The 16090-nt window shown below is 43.9% G+C and overlaps 1 protein-coding gene across 5 annotated transcripts in view; it reads right to left on the reverse strand.

Moving 5' to 3' along the window:
• grm1a (glutamate receptor, metabotropic 1a) overlaps positions 1-16090 on the reverse strand; it is a 59082-nt gene that overhangs the window by 19648 nt on the left and 23344 nt on the right. For all 5 annotated transcript variants that reach the window (XM_029732973.1, XM_029732975.1, XM_029732974.1 and 2 more), the window contains exon 4: positions 228-463. In XM_029732973.1, coding sequence (XP_029588833.1) covers positions 228-463 — 236 coding nt within the window. The remainder of the gene's footprint in view (positions 1-227; positions 464-16090) is intronic.

Below are 16090 nucleotides of genomic sequence, written 5' to 3' on the forward strand. Positions count from 1 at the left end.
CATTATCATACAATTGCTAGCCTATGTTCAAAACATAAAGATGAACTATTCATTTGTCCTCAGCCTAACTCATCATGTATTGACATTACAATAGAAAATACTGTATGATCTTTATGGGATGATTGTATGTATTTTTTCTTCCCATTGCTTTTGTTGATTCCCAACCTAACCCCTGCACAGTCCTCATAGCTCTGGGTAGCCTAGTGTAGTTTATTAGTGGTTCTCACCGGAGCAGACTTTCTTGTATTTCTTAATCTCCTGTGGATGTCCGGCCAGCCGGCACTGGAAGCGGTACTGCCAGAACTCTGGGAACCAAGGGTTCCGTATGTTGGTGTCCAAACGCAGCTTCAGGAAGTAGTCATCAAATGACTTTACTTCCTCTGACTGCAGCTTCATGGTGATCCCACCTTCTGCTTCCTGTTCGTACCCCTCCACCACCTCATCTCGATCTGCCCATCCATCACTAGAGAGAGAGAGAGAGAGAGAGAGAGAGAGAGAGAGAGAGAGAGAGAGAGAGAGAGAAAATACTGAGCACACAGGTAATGAACTGTATTTGGATTGTGAGATTGATCAAAACTTATGTATGACAATAAAAGGGAAGAGCAAGTTCATTCTGAAAAAAAACTTTAATTACAATGGAAAGACAATAAAATGATTTACTAAATAATTGTCTGTGTTACATTTCCCCATTAACTCATGAGCAGGAGTTCAGACATTCATCCAGTGACAATTGGGCGTTCTGCTAGCCGTGGCAATAGTGTTAGTGATCAGTATGCAGCTACTGCATTCTAGCTGCATACTGATCTGATAGAACTGTTGCAAGATGTGAGGTCACCTGTATCCAACCAACAAGGATATCAGTTAGAATAGTCTCACTGTCTTGTTACCCTCATTGATAGCGTTCTTTCAGACCAGGCCACACGAAGAGAGAAGGGGACAAAAGAGTAGCAGAACATAGGTCTTTTTTTGTTTAGTTTATTTGATCATTTAAAACAAAGTACACATACAAAATGATGCACTTTATTAAGAATCGTCTATGGTAAACACAAACACGTATATGACTTATTTCCATTGTGGTCCTATGTCATATCCTTCCCAACAATCAAATTCCACTGCAATGTTCTGCTCCTTTGCTCTTCAAGGTAATAGGCAGTGGCCTTTAAGTTTACCATAGTTTCTATGGAATCTATAGGGATCTTTAGCCCCTTAGCTTGAGCTCTGTGACCACTGAATATTCCCAAGGGCTCTCTCCAATACTATCTCCATCTCTATGTGGATCCGTGGATGCTGGTGGGAGGAGCTATAGGAGGAAGGTCTCGTTTATTCCATTCCAGCCACTACAATGAGCTCGTCCTCCTATACCGCTTCCCATGGCTTCCATCTTAATTTTCAACTCTACTTACAGTCCACCAATCGCCTTTTTGGTTTTTCTTCCCCTCTGTGTCAGAATCCCTATTAAACTAAGCTCATTTAGACATGCATTTGAAGCCTGGAGACCCTTAGAGGGATGAACAAGAAAGACTAGAGACAGAGACAAAGAAAATAAATGAGTAGATATACAGAGCTCCTCTAAGCTGTGCTCTTCTCTTCTCTGGATGCAGCAGCCTTGAATATCTGTACAGTTGACAGCTACCATCCAATTAGAGAGTAAGTGAGCCAGTAGCCAATTACCACACACAGAAGGGATATTCTGATGGGCAAGAGCATATGTGAGTGTGTGTGTGTGAGGAGTGTGTGCAACCTGGTCTCAGAGCATTTCATAGTATTATGTAAGTAAATCCGAGACACTCCATTTAGTATCAATTACATTTCGTATGGTATGTATGAAGTTGTCGATTTCCATCACCCATTTCATATGATATGTTACAAATTACAATTCGTATGACATGCTACAAATTACAATTAGTATGAAATGTTACAAATTACAATTCGTATGATATGTTACAAATTACAATTCGTATGATATGTTACAAATTACAATTTGTATAATATGTTACAAATTACAATTCGTACTATATGTTATGATTTAGCAAATGTAAAATATGTTCGGAAATTGCAAAACGTACAATATCTTATGATTTTGTCAAACGTAAAATATGTTACGAACTTGCAAAACGTATAATATGTTACAAATTCTAGCTAGGTGGCTAACGTTAGCTAACTGGCTAACGTTAGCTAGGTTAGGGTTAAGGTTAGTGTTACGTTTAGGAGTTAGGTTAAAGGGTTAGGGTTACGGTTAGGGGAAGGGTTAGTTAACATGCGAAGTAGTTGCAAAGTAGCAAAAAATGTAGTAAGTTGTTTAAAATCTAAAGTTGTCCGTGATGAGATTCAAACTTGCAACCTTTGGGTTGCTACACTCTAAAAAGAAAAGGTTACTGGAGTATCCTTTAGTGGTTCTTCACATTGAAACTGTGGGGAAACACCATTAAGTTATTTTGGGGTTAATTTTTTAACTACCCCCTCCCCTATTATTATTATTATAGAGAGCCCCAAGTCCAATGGGTATATCCTCTGGCGTGTTGATGTTAATGTGTTGATGTTTTCCGTATCCATAGCCAGAATGATTTTGCAGTGCGTGGTGATTGAACAGGTTTCCTGTTATATTCATCAGAGGTCAAAGGAGGGTAAAGTCTGTAAATCCAAAAATAGTAATTATACAGCTGATTAAAAAAACATGCACACGACAGTATTCATACTTTTGGTTTTTGTGGTAAATGTGAATGACAAAAACTGTGTTAATGGTTTTCATACACATACCTTGTCCATAATGTAGAGGCCTATGGGATATTCATTGAAGAGGTAAGGGAGGAGGATGGTAAATCTGGTCAGCATAACATACCAATACCAATTGACATACCAATACCAATTGACCAATTGACATTATATGCCTCCTTGTCTGTAAACATGCTGACCCAGACACAAAACTGACCAGTTCAGTCATCTGCACCCAATACAGCTAGCCTTCAACATATTCTTACCTATTTGTTGATTGTTATCCTTTGATTTGTGTCCATTTTCCCCCCACCAACTAAGGAGGTTCTTCGATGAACCCCACCTCCTATGGGGTTCTTGGAAGTACCTTTAGGGGGCAATTTTCAGCGCTAAGAACCTTAAGGTTCTTCAAAGAACTTTTTGAAGATCTTGGAAAAAACGTTGTTGAACTCCACATTTTTAGAGTGTACTGTAGACGTCTGCCTTAAGTAACAATCTGTATTATGTACCCATACCATACGTAACATATCATACTAAATGGGCCATCTCGGATTTATGTACAGAATAATACAAAATGCTCTGAGACCAGGTTGGTGTGTGTTATGTTCTGCCATTTTAAAAGAGGTCTGAGAAATATCCAAGGGATATGAAGCATATAAAGAGTGATTTAGTGGACTGCTTGAATATTTTGAAGTGGTTTTTAGCACTGATAAAGACTGTGCTCACCCTCCCTGTGGCCTTCCTCCCTCCCTCTGCCCTCCCTATCACTAGTCTAGTCCATTCCCTGACCCAAGGTAGCTGACTGCATTTGATGTTCTAAATTCGATACAGTGTTATATACGGACCTCCAATATTTGTCCCCCCAGACGTGGAGAACTGCAACAGCAGGCTATGGCAGAGAGAGAGAGAGAGATTGGGTTTGGTGTGTGTGTGTGTGTGTGTGTGTGTGTGTGTGTGTGTGTGTGTGTGTGTGTGTGTGTGTGTGTGTGTGTGTGTGTGTGGAGCATTTATTTAACATCCCAATGAATAATTTATGAGTTGTTGCGAAGGTAGACATGCATCGCTTCTTTCACATCGGAGTTTGCGATAAAGAAAAAATGACACTCTCTCCCTCTCTCCATGCCGTCGCTGGATCCTGCTGTACTAGATCTACTTAGTTTATAAACCTCATCAAAACAGTCAAACCAATGGAGGCCAAATTTGATTGAATTCATACCTACCTAAGTTTCATGAGTTCATGTATCATGAATACTGTTAATGGTATTTTTATCCAATATTCACGAAAACACAGACCTACCACAGTTATACTAATACTATCAAACACCATACCACTGCTATCCTATATGGAATATAATAATGAAAATCTCATAAGAATATTGTATGGCAGGAGAAGATGATTTGTACAAAAATCTAATAAGTAATCTAATAAGTATCTGGTAATATTTTGTATGTTTTGCTTTATATGTTAGTGGGGTATTTGTGGTAACTTATATGACTTATGTGACAAACACAATCAATTACATGTTTGTGGTAATTTTCCTACATGAACTGTTACTGTCAACTGCGTTTATTTTCAGCAAACTTAACATGTGTAAATATTTGTACGAACATAACAAGATTCAACAACTGAGACATAAACTGAACAAGTTCCACAGACATGTGACTAACAGAAATGGGATAATGTGTCTCTGAACAAATGGGGGGTCAAAATCAAAAGTAACAGTCAGTATCTGGTGTGGCCACCAGCTGCATTAAGCATTGCAGTGCATCTCCTCCTCATGGACTGCACCAGATTTGCTGTGAGGTGTTTTATTTTAACCTTTATTTAACTAGGCAAGTCTGTTAAGAACAAATTCTTATTTTCAATGACGGCCTAGGAACAGTGGATTAACTGCCTTGTTCATGGGCAGAACGACAGATTTTTACCTTGTCAGCTCGGGGATTCGATCTTGCAACCTTTCGGTAACTAGTCCAACGCTCTAACCACTAGGCTACCTGCCACCCCACATGTTACCCCACTCTTACACCAAGGTACCTGCAAGTTCCCGGACATTTCTGGGGGGAATGGCCCTAGCCCTCACCCTCCGATCCAACAGGTCCCAGACGTGCTCAATGGGATTGAGATCCGGGCTCTTCGCTGGCCATGGCAGAACACTGACAGGAAATCACGCACAGAATGAGCAGTATGGCTGGTGGCATTGTCATGCTGGACGGTCATGTCAGGATGAGCCTGCAGGACAGCAAGGGTACCACATGAGGGAGGAGGATGTCTTCCCTGTAACGCACAGCATTGAGATTGCCTGCAATGACAACAAGCTCAGTTCAATGATGCTGTGACACACCGCCCCAGACCATGATGGACCCTCCACTTTTTGCCAGTCCTGTCTGGTCCAGCGACGGTGGGTTTGTGCCCATAGGCGGCGTTGTTGCCGGTGATGTCTGGTGAGGACCTGCCTTCCAACAGGCCTACAAGCCTTCAGTCCAGCCTCTCTCAGCTTATTGCGGACAGTCTGAGCGCTGATGGAGGGATTGTGTGTTCCTGGTGTAAATCAGACAGTTGTTGCTGCCATCCTGTACCTGTCCCGCAGGTGTGCTGTTCGGATGTACCGATCCTGTGCAGGTATTGTTACACGTGGTCTGCCACTGCGAGGACAATCAGCTGTCCGCCCTGTCTCCCTGTAGCGCTGTCTTAGCTGTCTCACAGTACGAACTTTGCAATTTACTGCCCTGGCCACATCTGCAGTCCTCATGCCTCCTTGCAGCATGCCTAAGGCACATTCACGCAGATGAGTAGGGACCCTGGGCATCTTTCTTTTGGTGTTTTTCAGAGTCAGTAGAAAGGCCTTTTTAGTGTCCTAAGTTTTCATAACTGTGACCTCAATTGCCTACCGTCTGTAAGCTGTTAGTGTCTTAACGACCGTTCCACAGGTGCATGTTTATTAATTGTTTATGGTTCATTGAAGAAGCATGGGAAACAGTGCTTAAACCCTTTACAATGAAGATCTGTGAAGTTATTTGGATTTTTATGAATTATCTTTGAAAGACAGGGTCCTGAAAAAGGGATGTTTATTTTTTTGCTGAGTTTAGATATGGTATGACATATTTGAGACAACATATATTAATTATATGAGTCATCAATTAAAATTATAATAAAAGTGTATGTTCTCTGTAAAGGTCTGTCACGACTCCCGCCGAAGTCGGCTCCTGTCCTTGTTCGCGCCGCTCCACCTTTCATTTTCCATTTGTATTGTCTTGTTTTCTCGCACACCTGGTTTACATCCCCTCATCACTCTACGTGTATATTATCCTCTGTTCCCCCCCATGTCTGTGTGTGTAATTGTTCGTTACGTTTATTATGTGACGCGGCAGGCTGCTTTTTCCGGGTATTGTATTGTTGTACATTATTTGTGTGACTAGTGCGCTATTCGCTTTTGCCTTTGGCTGGAGTGTTGTGACACTGTTGCGTCCGACTGATTTGCTTCTGCCAATTAAATTGGGCCTGTTCACTCATCTCTGCTCTCCTGCACCAGACGGCATTTAGTACTACCTCAGGGCACTATGAGTACCTCGTCATGCCGTACGGGTTGATGAATGCTCCATCAGTCTTCCAAGCCTTTGTAGACAAGATTTTCAGGGACCTGCACGGGCTGGGTATAGTGGTGTATATTGATGACATTCTGATATACTCCGCTAAAACGCGCCGAGCATGTGTCCCTGGTGCGCAGGGTGCTTCGGCGACTGTTGGAGCATGACCTGTACGTCAAGGCTGAGAAATGCTTGTTTTTCCAGCAGTCCGTCTCCTTCCTAGAGTACCGCATTTCCACCTCAGGGGTGGAGATGGAGAGTGACCACATTTCAGCCGTGCGTAATTGGCCGACTCCCACCACGGTAAAGGAGGTGCAGCGGTTTCTAGGGTTTGCCAATTACTACCGGAGGTATATCCGGGGTTTTGGTCAGGTAGCAGCTCCCATTAACTCACTGCTGAAGGGAGGTCCAGTATGTTTGCAGTGGTGGGCTGAGGCGGACAGGACTTTTGGTCACCTAAGGGCTCTGTTAACCTCAGCTCCCGTTCAGGCCCATCCGGATCCTTCTTTGGCGTTCATAGTGGAGGTGGACGCATCCGAGGCTGGGATAGGATCCGTGCTCTCTCAGCGCTCGGGCACGCCACCGAAGGTTCACCCCTGTGCCTTCTTCTCGAGGAAGCTCAGCCCGGCGGAGTGAAACTATGATGTGGGGGACCGGGAGCTGTTGGCTGTGGTTAAGGCTTTGAAGGCATGGAGACATTGGCTTGAGGGGGCTAAACACCCTTTTCTCATCTGGACTGACCACCGCAACCTGGAGTACATCCGGGCAGCAAGGAGACTGAATCCTCGTCAGGCAAGGTGGGCCATGTTTTTTACCCATTTTGTGTTCACCCTTTCCTACAGACCAGGTTCCCAAAATGTGAAGGCAGACGCACTGTCCCGGCTGTATGACACAGAGGAGCGGCCCATGGATCATACTCCCAAACCCCCGGCCTCCTGCCTGGTAGCGCCGGTAGTGTGGAAGCTGGAGGCGGACATTGAGCAGGCATTACGTGCAGAGCCCGCTCCCCTCCAGTGTCCCACCGAGCGTCTGTATGTTCCGTCTGCTGTCCGTCTACTGTCACCCTCCTCTGGTCATCCTGGGATCGGTCAACGCTGCGCTGTTTGAGTGGGAAGTGCTGGTGGCCTACCTTGGCCAAGGACGTGAGGGTTTATGTTTCCTCCTGCTCGGTGTGCGCCCAGTGTAAGGCTCCTAGGCACCTGCCCAGAGGTAAGCTCCACCCCTTACCTGGTCTACAACGGCCTTGGTCGCACCTGTCGGTGGATTTTCTTACCAATCTCCACCCTCACAGGGTAACACCACGATCCTGGTCATTGTGGATCGTTTCTCTAAGTCCTGCCGTCTCCTCCCTCTGCCCGGTCTCCCTACAGCCCTACAGCCCTACAGACTGCGGAGACCTTGTTTACACACGTCTTCCGGCACTACGGGGTACCTGAGGATATAGTGTCTGATCGAGGTCCTCAGTTCACTTCGAGGGTCTGGAGGGCGTTCATGGAACGTCTGGGGGTCTCGATCAGCATTACATCGGGGTTTCATCCCGAGAGTAATGCGCAGGTGAAGAGAGTGAACCAGGATGTGGGCAGGTTTCTGCGGTCTTATTGCCAGGACCGGCTGGGGGAGTGGGCAGCATTCGTGCCCTGGGCCGAGATGGCTCAGAACTCGCTCTGCCACTCCTCCACTAACCTCTCCCCCTTCCAGTGCGTACTGGGGTACCAGCCAGTTCTGGCGCCTTGGCATCAGAGTCAGACCGAGGCTCCTGCGGTGGACGACTGGTTCAGGCGCGTGGAGGAGACTTGGGACGCCGCCCATGTTCACCTCCAGCGGGCCGTGCTGTGCCAGAAAACCAGCGTAGACCGTCACCGCAGTGAGGCCCCGGTGTTCGCACCGGGGGACCGGGTCTGGCTCTTGACCAGAAACATGCTCCTCCGCCTGCCCTGCTGGAAGCTGGGCCCGCGGTTTGTGGGGCCATTTAAAGTCCTGAGGAGAGTGAACGAGGTTAGTTACAGGTTACAGCTTCCCCGATTACCGTATTAACCCCTCGTTCCATGTGTCTCTCCTCAGGCCAGTGGTGGCAGGCCCGCTCCAGGAGTCTGAGGTGCGGGAGGTTCCTCTGCCTCCTCTGGACATTGAGGGAGCCCCGGCGTACTCCGTTCGCTCCATACTGGATTCGAGGCGTCGGGCGAGGGGCCTTCAGTACCTCGTGGAGTGGGAGGGGTACGGTCCGGTCCGGAGGAGAGGTGCTGGCCTCGCCCTCCGGGTTGTCCCCGACGCCGGTGTTGGCGCGCGGCTCAGGGAGGGGGTACTGTCACGACTCCCGCCGAAGTCGGCTCCTCTCCTTGTTTGTGCGGCACTCGGCGGTTGACGTCACCGGTCTTCTAGCCATCGCCGCTCCACCTTTCATTTTCCATTTGTTTTGTCTTGTTTTCCCGCACACCTGGTTTACATCCCCTCATCACTCTACGTGTATATTATCCTCTGTTCCCCCCATGTCTGTGTGTGTAATTGTTCGTTATGTTTATTGTGTGACGCGGCAGGCTGGTTTTTCCGGGTATTGTTTTGAACCCGTGGTATTGTATTGTTGTAGATTATTTGTGTGACTAGTGCGCTATTCGCTTTTGCCTTTGGCTGGAGTGTTGTGACGCTGTTGGGTCCGACTGATTTGCTTCTGCCAATTAAAGTGTGCCTGTTCAGTCATCTCTGCTCTCCTGCACCCCGACTCCAGTTGACCAGTTGCGCACCCAGTCTGACAAGGTCGCTGTTAAAACACATACAAATACACCACTAACATACAGCAAAACATAAATGATCTTGTCAGATACTTATTAGGTTACTTATTAGCTTTTTGTAAAAAATTATCTTCCTCTGCCATACAATATTCTAATTATATTTTCATGATTATTTTTGTATTAATCTGTTATGTGTATTTACTGCCATATGTATTACTTAGAAGTTCCAGGGAGAACACATAATAATATTGTTTGTTTCTTCTATATCGTTTCCATATGGGATTACTATTACTCCCACCACACCACAGCTAGGCTAGTTTAATTACTGGAGGCAGTGTCATTTCTAGCATATTCCTTCCCTGTTATTCCAGTAAATTGCTATCAAATGCAACTGTTTTCCTAGAGAAATATACTGAAGGCCAAATTACCACATGCATCAAGTGGTCAATTAGAGATATCTCTGTGTGTGTGTGTGTGTGAGAACATTGGCCAGATGATTGACGGAGCCAACAGTTAGATAATTAATAGCTAAAACACAGCAGATCTTTCAGTTGAGTGGTCTGAGTGCCAGGAGAGAGAACAAACAAACAAATCCCCCAGACTATTTCAGATGATCTCGTTCCAGTTTGATAGCTAACGCATTTGTATATTTATGAAGCCATGAATTAATTGGTGGGGAAGAGACTTAATCACATGCACCATCTCCTGAGAGAGAGAATGGATTGTAAAATAGTTTCCTAAAAAGCAGAAAAGAAAGAGATTAATTATGCGTTCCCTTGTTTACATTTTACATTGTTCTGGCTCATTTGACAAAAGCAGACACTTAATAAGAATACCCAAACAAACGTAGGTGTCTAAAGACCAGTAGAATACTAACTGACCCGATTATATTCAAACCACCATAACGTTTGGAAAGTATAGAGCCAAGCCCTACCTCTACCCTATCCCTCTCTCCTCTCCTCACCCCTCAGTTCCTACTCTCTCTCCTTTCTCTCAATCTTAACCCACCTCCTCTTTCCTTCGCTCCCTCTTCCCTCTTTCTCCTCTTGCCTTCTTTTTCCCTGTTTTTCTATTTTGCCCAACCTCCCCCACCTTCCCTTCTTCATCATTCTCTCTTCCCTCTTCCCTTTCTCTTCCTTCCTGATCCAGTTCATTTTGCATGAGCGAAGTGGCAGTTTGTTAGCTAGATGACGGTAGGCAGGCCAGGCCTCTCCCGAGGCAGCTCAACGACCCTGGCCAAGCTGGGATCCATTAAAACACTATCCAGATCAAGCAGCCTTTACTTATTCATCACGCCCCAGTTTGGAGATTCATCTCCCAGATCCGTCTGCCTTGGACCGATGGCGAACAGTGTTTGGAGAGACAGATTTACTGCTAGCTGGCTACCTGCCGGCAATTCTCCATATTTAAGTACTACCTAGGAAATGTGTTGTCCCGAACCATAGTGACTGTTTTCATGTTTTCCTGCCTCGGGTTGAGGTGTGTGTGTGTGTGTGTGTGTGTGTGTGTGTGTGTGTGTGTGTGTGTGTGTGTGTGTGTGTGTGTGTGTGTGTGTATGCATGCGTGCGTATGCAATTGTTTAATTGTGTATGTATGCATGCATTTTCATGCGTACTGCATGTGTGCGAACTATAACAAGGGAAAAGTGAGCTAGGGGGCCATCAAGGAAATTGTTTCAGCCTCAGCGTGTTCTGATCTCACAATGACATCCAGATGCCAACCCAGCATGCTCTTTCTGATCATTTCAATGTCATTCACTAGTCCTTCATACTAGAAAGAAAAACAATGCATCAATTGGAGAGATGTCCTTGACAATGTTTTATGTTTATCAATTCAAGTCTGTGGTACATATGACTATTCAAATTCTGTGTGTAAAGCCTACTGTTCAGTAAAACATAAAGAGACGCAATTTAGACTCATAAGTCAACTGTGAAAGACTTTGTGGAACTACTATTGTGTGTAATCACACATAAAGCTGTAGACTTATCTTTGCCTCCTCTGTGGCATTCTACAGTATGTGATATGTGCTAGAATTGTGCTGCTCTCTTAAAACTGTGGACTTTCAGTGTTGAGATATTTTCCTGAGAGGCTATTGTTTGACTGACAACCCTAGACTCAGAGCCATTCACACAAGTCTCCTAGCCTCTCATCAAACAAAACCAAATCTCCATGGGGATTGTAACGTTAGCAACACGCTAACCTCAGGGAGCAAAATGTACTTTCTCCATAAAAACACGAATCACAGTTATAACATGAAAGGGACATCACTTGACTAGCCAACACCCCCCCCCCCCCAACATGCCCCAATAAACTTAATATTAACCTAGGTTTGTATAATGGGTTAAAAGGGTAGCAACATGGCAGAGGGAGGAGAGGAGTAGAGTTGGGCCTCATAAATCATACACAGGCACACACACACACACACTGGTGTGTGTGTGTGTCCTGTCAGGCGTAGAGATCATGCCACACACACCGGGGGATAATCCTAAATGGGGAAATAGAGACTTAGAGATCATCTCTATAATGCTTAAAGAACAGCACCCTTCACTTCACAGCCTTTTCTGAGAAAATAGTATAAATATAATCTGTAAGGCAGGAATCACTGGCAGGCAGGCTCCCTCTGTCCCACTATACTGACCTACTTCACTATAATGCACCCCATGCTGGTAGCCAAGGCTGTCCTCGTCTGTCCCAGGCCTACCTAAGCAACACTGGTGAAAATAGATGCAAGGACAGGAGTAATCAGAAGAAAATCAGTCTCCCGATCACATATTCCTTATGTAGCCGTATAACAACCTTGGTCCTTTTTCAATCCTAACTATTATCAGTGATTACAGAGGTGAGGCAAATTACAGTGTAAATACTGTATTATCAGTATTCTCATGTGTTCCAAGAGAATATTACTGGAAAAGCAGCTTATTCAAATGCGGTAGTAATAACAGCATTGAGGCAGACAGCATTAGATGGGAAGCTAAAGCAATGGTGCTAATTGCGTGTGGGTGGGTGGGTGGGTGGGTGTGACTGACTATGCTCCCCACACACAGTCTTTATAATGGGGGAGGTTGGGTATTGGATGGAAAAGGCACTGGTGGTGGTGACTAAAGGTAGATATGATGCAACTAACAGCCAACGCTGTTGGGGAAAGTAATCTATTAGCAGTTTTGAGTGTCAATCATGATCGAAAGAGTGATTCACCGTTGAGTTAACAGAACTGTAGCCTATTGCATTTCAGTGATTGCTGTAACAACATGTTAATGACCCATTCTGTGCCTGTTGCTTTTAATGCATCTAATGTAATTTCCCCTCAGTAATGAAGTAAAATCAGTAAGCAGGTCAGGCACATAATTCCATACAAGGTAGTTATACTTGAGTGAGAGGAGACAGCCACAGATGTGCTTCTCTACACAGCTCAGTCCACTATGCTGGGAAGCTGTGTAGAGTAGACTAGTGTGTGTAGCTCATGCCGGGGCTCAGAGCTCATCACACGGTGTGATACTACTTCCTTCAAACCTTCTCCCTAAATCTATGGTTCCCTCTACGGGACGTCCCGTCCTGACATGAGGTGTTAGTGCCCCCTTGTGATGGGACATCTGTTCAGTGTTACCTCCGACCACATCCTGAGGGAGAATATACATTGAGTGTACAAAACACATTCCCTTTTGCCCTCAGAACAGCCTCAATTTGTCGGGGCATGGACTCTACAAGGTGTCGAAAGCATTCCACACGGATGCTGGCCAATGTTGACTCCAATTGTGTCCAGTTGTGTCAAGTTGGCTGGATGTCCTTTGGATGGTGGACCATTCTTGATATACACAGTTGTTTGCTGTGATCTAATGTACTATAAAATGTATGGCTCTCCTACTCTCACCACTTTGCCCAGTTCTATTCAAGGCTAGAACTACTTTGTCTTTTCTGATGGTTCTAATGCTCCTAGCCTTGATTTGCATTTTGATTACATATCTATTTCACTCTTTAATATATAATATTGTATACTAGGTGTTGTCCAATGAATTCTGTAACCACTTCAAATCAGGGTTGATTGGAAAAAGCTGTTCAAAAGTGGACATTGTATTAGCGTATCTTTGTACTCCCTGAAGAAGGCCATGCAGCCGAAACGCGTTGGAGTTGTCCATTGAACATGCCATACAAATAAAGGCATTTTAATTCATTATATGAAGAGTGCCTTGGTCCTCCTTTCTTTTTGATACACACGGGAAACTGTTGAGCGTGAAAAACCCAGCAGTGTTGGAGTTCTTGAAACACTCAAGCCGGTGCGCCTGGCACCTACTACCATACCCCGTTCAACGGCACTTAAATCTTTTGTCTTACCTATTTCACCCTTTGAATGGCATACATACACAATCAGTGTCTCAATTTTCTCATGGCTTAAAAATCCTTCTTTAAAACCTCTTACATCTAGACGTTCCGCTAGCGGAACACCTGCTCCAATATCCAATGATGGGCGTGGCGCGAAATACAAACTCCTCTAAAATCCGAAAACTTCCATTTTTCAAACATATGACTATTTCACAGCATGTTAAAGACAAGACTCTCGTTAATCTAACCACACTGTCCAATTTCAAAAAGGCTTTACAGCGAAAGCAAAACATTAGATTATGTCAGCAGAGTACCCAGCCAGAAATAATCAGACACCCATTTTTCAAGCTAGCATATAATGTCACAAAAAACAAAACCACAGCTAAATGCAGCACTAACCTTTAATGATCTTCATCAGATGACAACCCTAGGACATTATGTTATACAATGCATGCATGTTTTGTTCAATCAAGTTCATATTTATATCAAAAACCAGCTTTTTTACATTAGCATGTGACGTTCAGAACTAGCATACCCCCCGCAAACTTCCGGTGAATTTACTAAATTACTCACGATAAACGTTCACAAAAAACATAACAATTATTTTAAGAATTATAGATACAGAACTCCTCTATGCACTCGATATGTCCGATTTTAAAATAGCTTTTCGGTGAAAGCACATTTTGCAATATTCTCAGTAGATAGCCCAGCCATCACGGCTAGCCATTTAGACACCGACCAAGTTTAGCCCTGACCAAAGTCAGATTTACTATAAGAAAAATGTTATTACCTTTGGTGTTCTTCGTCAGAATGCACTCCCAGGACTTCTACTTCAAAAACAAATGTTGGTTTGGTCCCAAATAATCCATTGTTATATCCAAACAGCGGCGTTTTGTTTGTGCGTTCAAGACACTATCCGAATGGTAAAGAAGGGTTACGAGCACGACGCATTTCGTGACAAAAAAATTCTAAATATTCCATTACCGTACTTCGAAGCATGTCAACCGCTGTTTAAAATCAATTTTCTCGTAAAAAAGCGATAATATTCCGACCGGGAGTCGTTGTATCCGTTCAAAGACGATAGAATAAAAACATGGTGTCGTCTCGTGCACGAGCATGAGTCCCATTGTCCGCTGATAGACCACTTGCCAAACGCGCAAATATGTTTCAGCCTGGGGCTGCCTCGATATCATTCAGCTTTTTCCCGGGCTCTGAGAGCCTATGGGAGCCGTAGGAAGTGTCACGTTACAGCAAAGATCCTCAGTCTTCAATAAACAGAGACAAGAAGAACAAGATCTTGTCAGAGAGGGCACTTCCTGTAAGGAATCTTCTCAGGTTTTTGCCTGCCAAATGAGTTCTGTTATACTCACAGACACCATTCAAACAGTTTTAGAAACTTTGGAGTGTTTTCTATCCAAAGCTAATAATTATATGCATATTCTAGTTTCTGGGCAGGAGTAATAATCAGATTAAATCGGGTACGTTTTTTATCCGGCCGTGAAAATACTGCCCCCTATCCATAACAGGTTAACCTGTCTCCTCCCCTTCATCTACACTGATTGAAGTGGATTTAACAAGTGACATCAATAAGGGATCATAGCTTTCACCTGGATTCACCTGGTCAGTCTATGTCATGGAAAGAGTAGGTGTTCCTAATGTTTTGTACACTCCGTGTATAGTCCCTCCCATACCTCCAACACCACCCAAGACATCACATCACAGACATGAAATCTAATTCCAAATCCAGCCAGGTCACTCGTGATACAAGTCAGTATTTCACATCAATCTAGTGTTTGAGGACATCGGGAGATGATGTGGCAACTGGCCACTAGGGGCAACAGTGAGCACTGTTACCTTCAAGTAGTTTTCGGTTTTGCTAAGGCGTTGTGGATGGGGATGGCGGATTCCAAAGGTTGCAAATTCGAATCCAGCGATAGAAAGTTATTTTTTGGATTTTTGTTTTGAGCCTATCCCAAATCTTAAGCCTTACCGTAACCATTCTGAGTTAATGCCTAAACTTAACACTAACCTTAAAAATGCAGAGTTAATGCTTAAATGTAACCTTAAACATTGTTTGTGTTTTGTAAGCTAGAGATGGAGAGTTGTTTTGGTTTCTTTCATTTGAAGGAATCTACTTTTCATGTCATTGCTCGGCACATGCCAACCCAGACAATCTAAGGTAGGGAATCAGACATTCAAATACCTGCTTGGAATATTGACTTTGAAAGGCAAATTCATGGGTGAAACATTTCTATAAAAAGTGCTCCATGTGAACAAACTTTTAGAGAGATTTGAGTTACCTAAAATTATCCTGAGTAGTCTTTAAATGTTAATTCAAAAATAAATGGGAAAGAATACTTTTCTGGGCTGTTGGATATCATCAACGAAAAATGTCTGATTCATTATGATCTAGTGCTGAATCATTTTATCATAGTCAAATCGAGAGAGAGTCAGAGATATTAAACATAAAACAAAATGCTCTCAGACACAATGATGCAATCTAACCACATTCAACAAACTACAGTACATTCCACTGTTGCTTAGCTGTGCCTTGATGCATGATGAAATTCCTTATGAATCACATTCTCTTTCTGAATAGATCTATCTATGTATTGTATGCTGATATGAAACAATGACTGAAGTCATGAAAAATACCTTGATTCAAACTACAGACCAGGGCACTAGAGTCCCTGAAGATCTCTACAGATGGACCTGGTTGTCATTCACAGATTGTGACAGGATCCAAATGA

The sequence above is a fragment of the Salmo trutta genome, chromosome 35, assembly GCF_901001165.1.
Source record: "Salmo trutta chromosome 35, fSalTru1.1, whole genome shotgun sequence".
Taxonomy (NCBI): Eukaryota; Metazoa; Chordata; class Actinopteri; order Salmoniformes; family Salmonidae; genus Salmo; species Salmo trutta.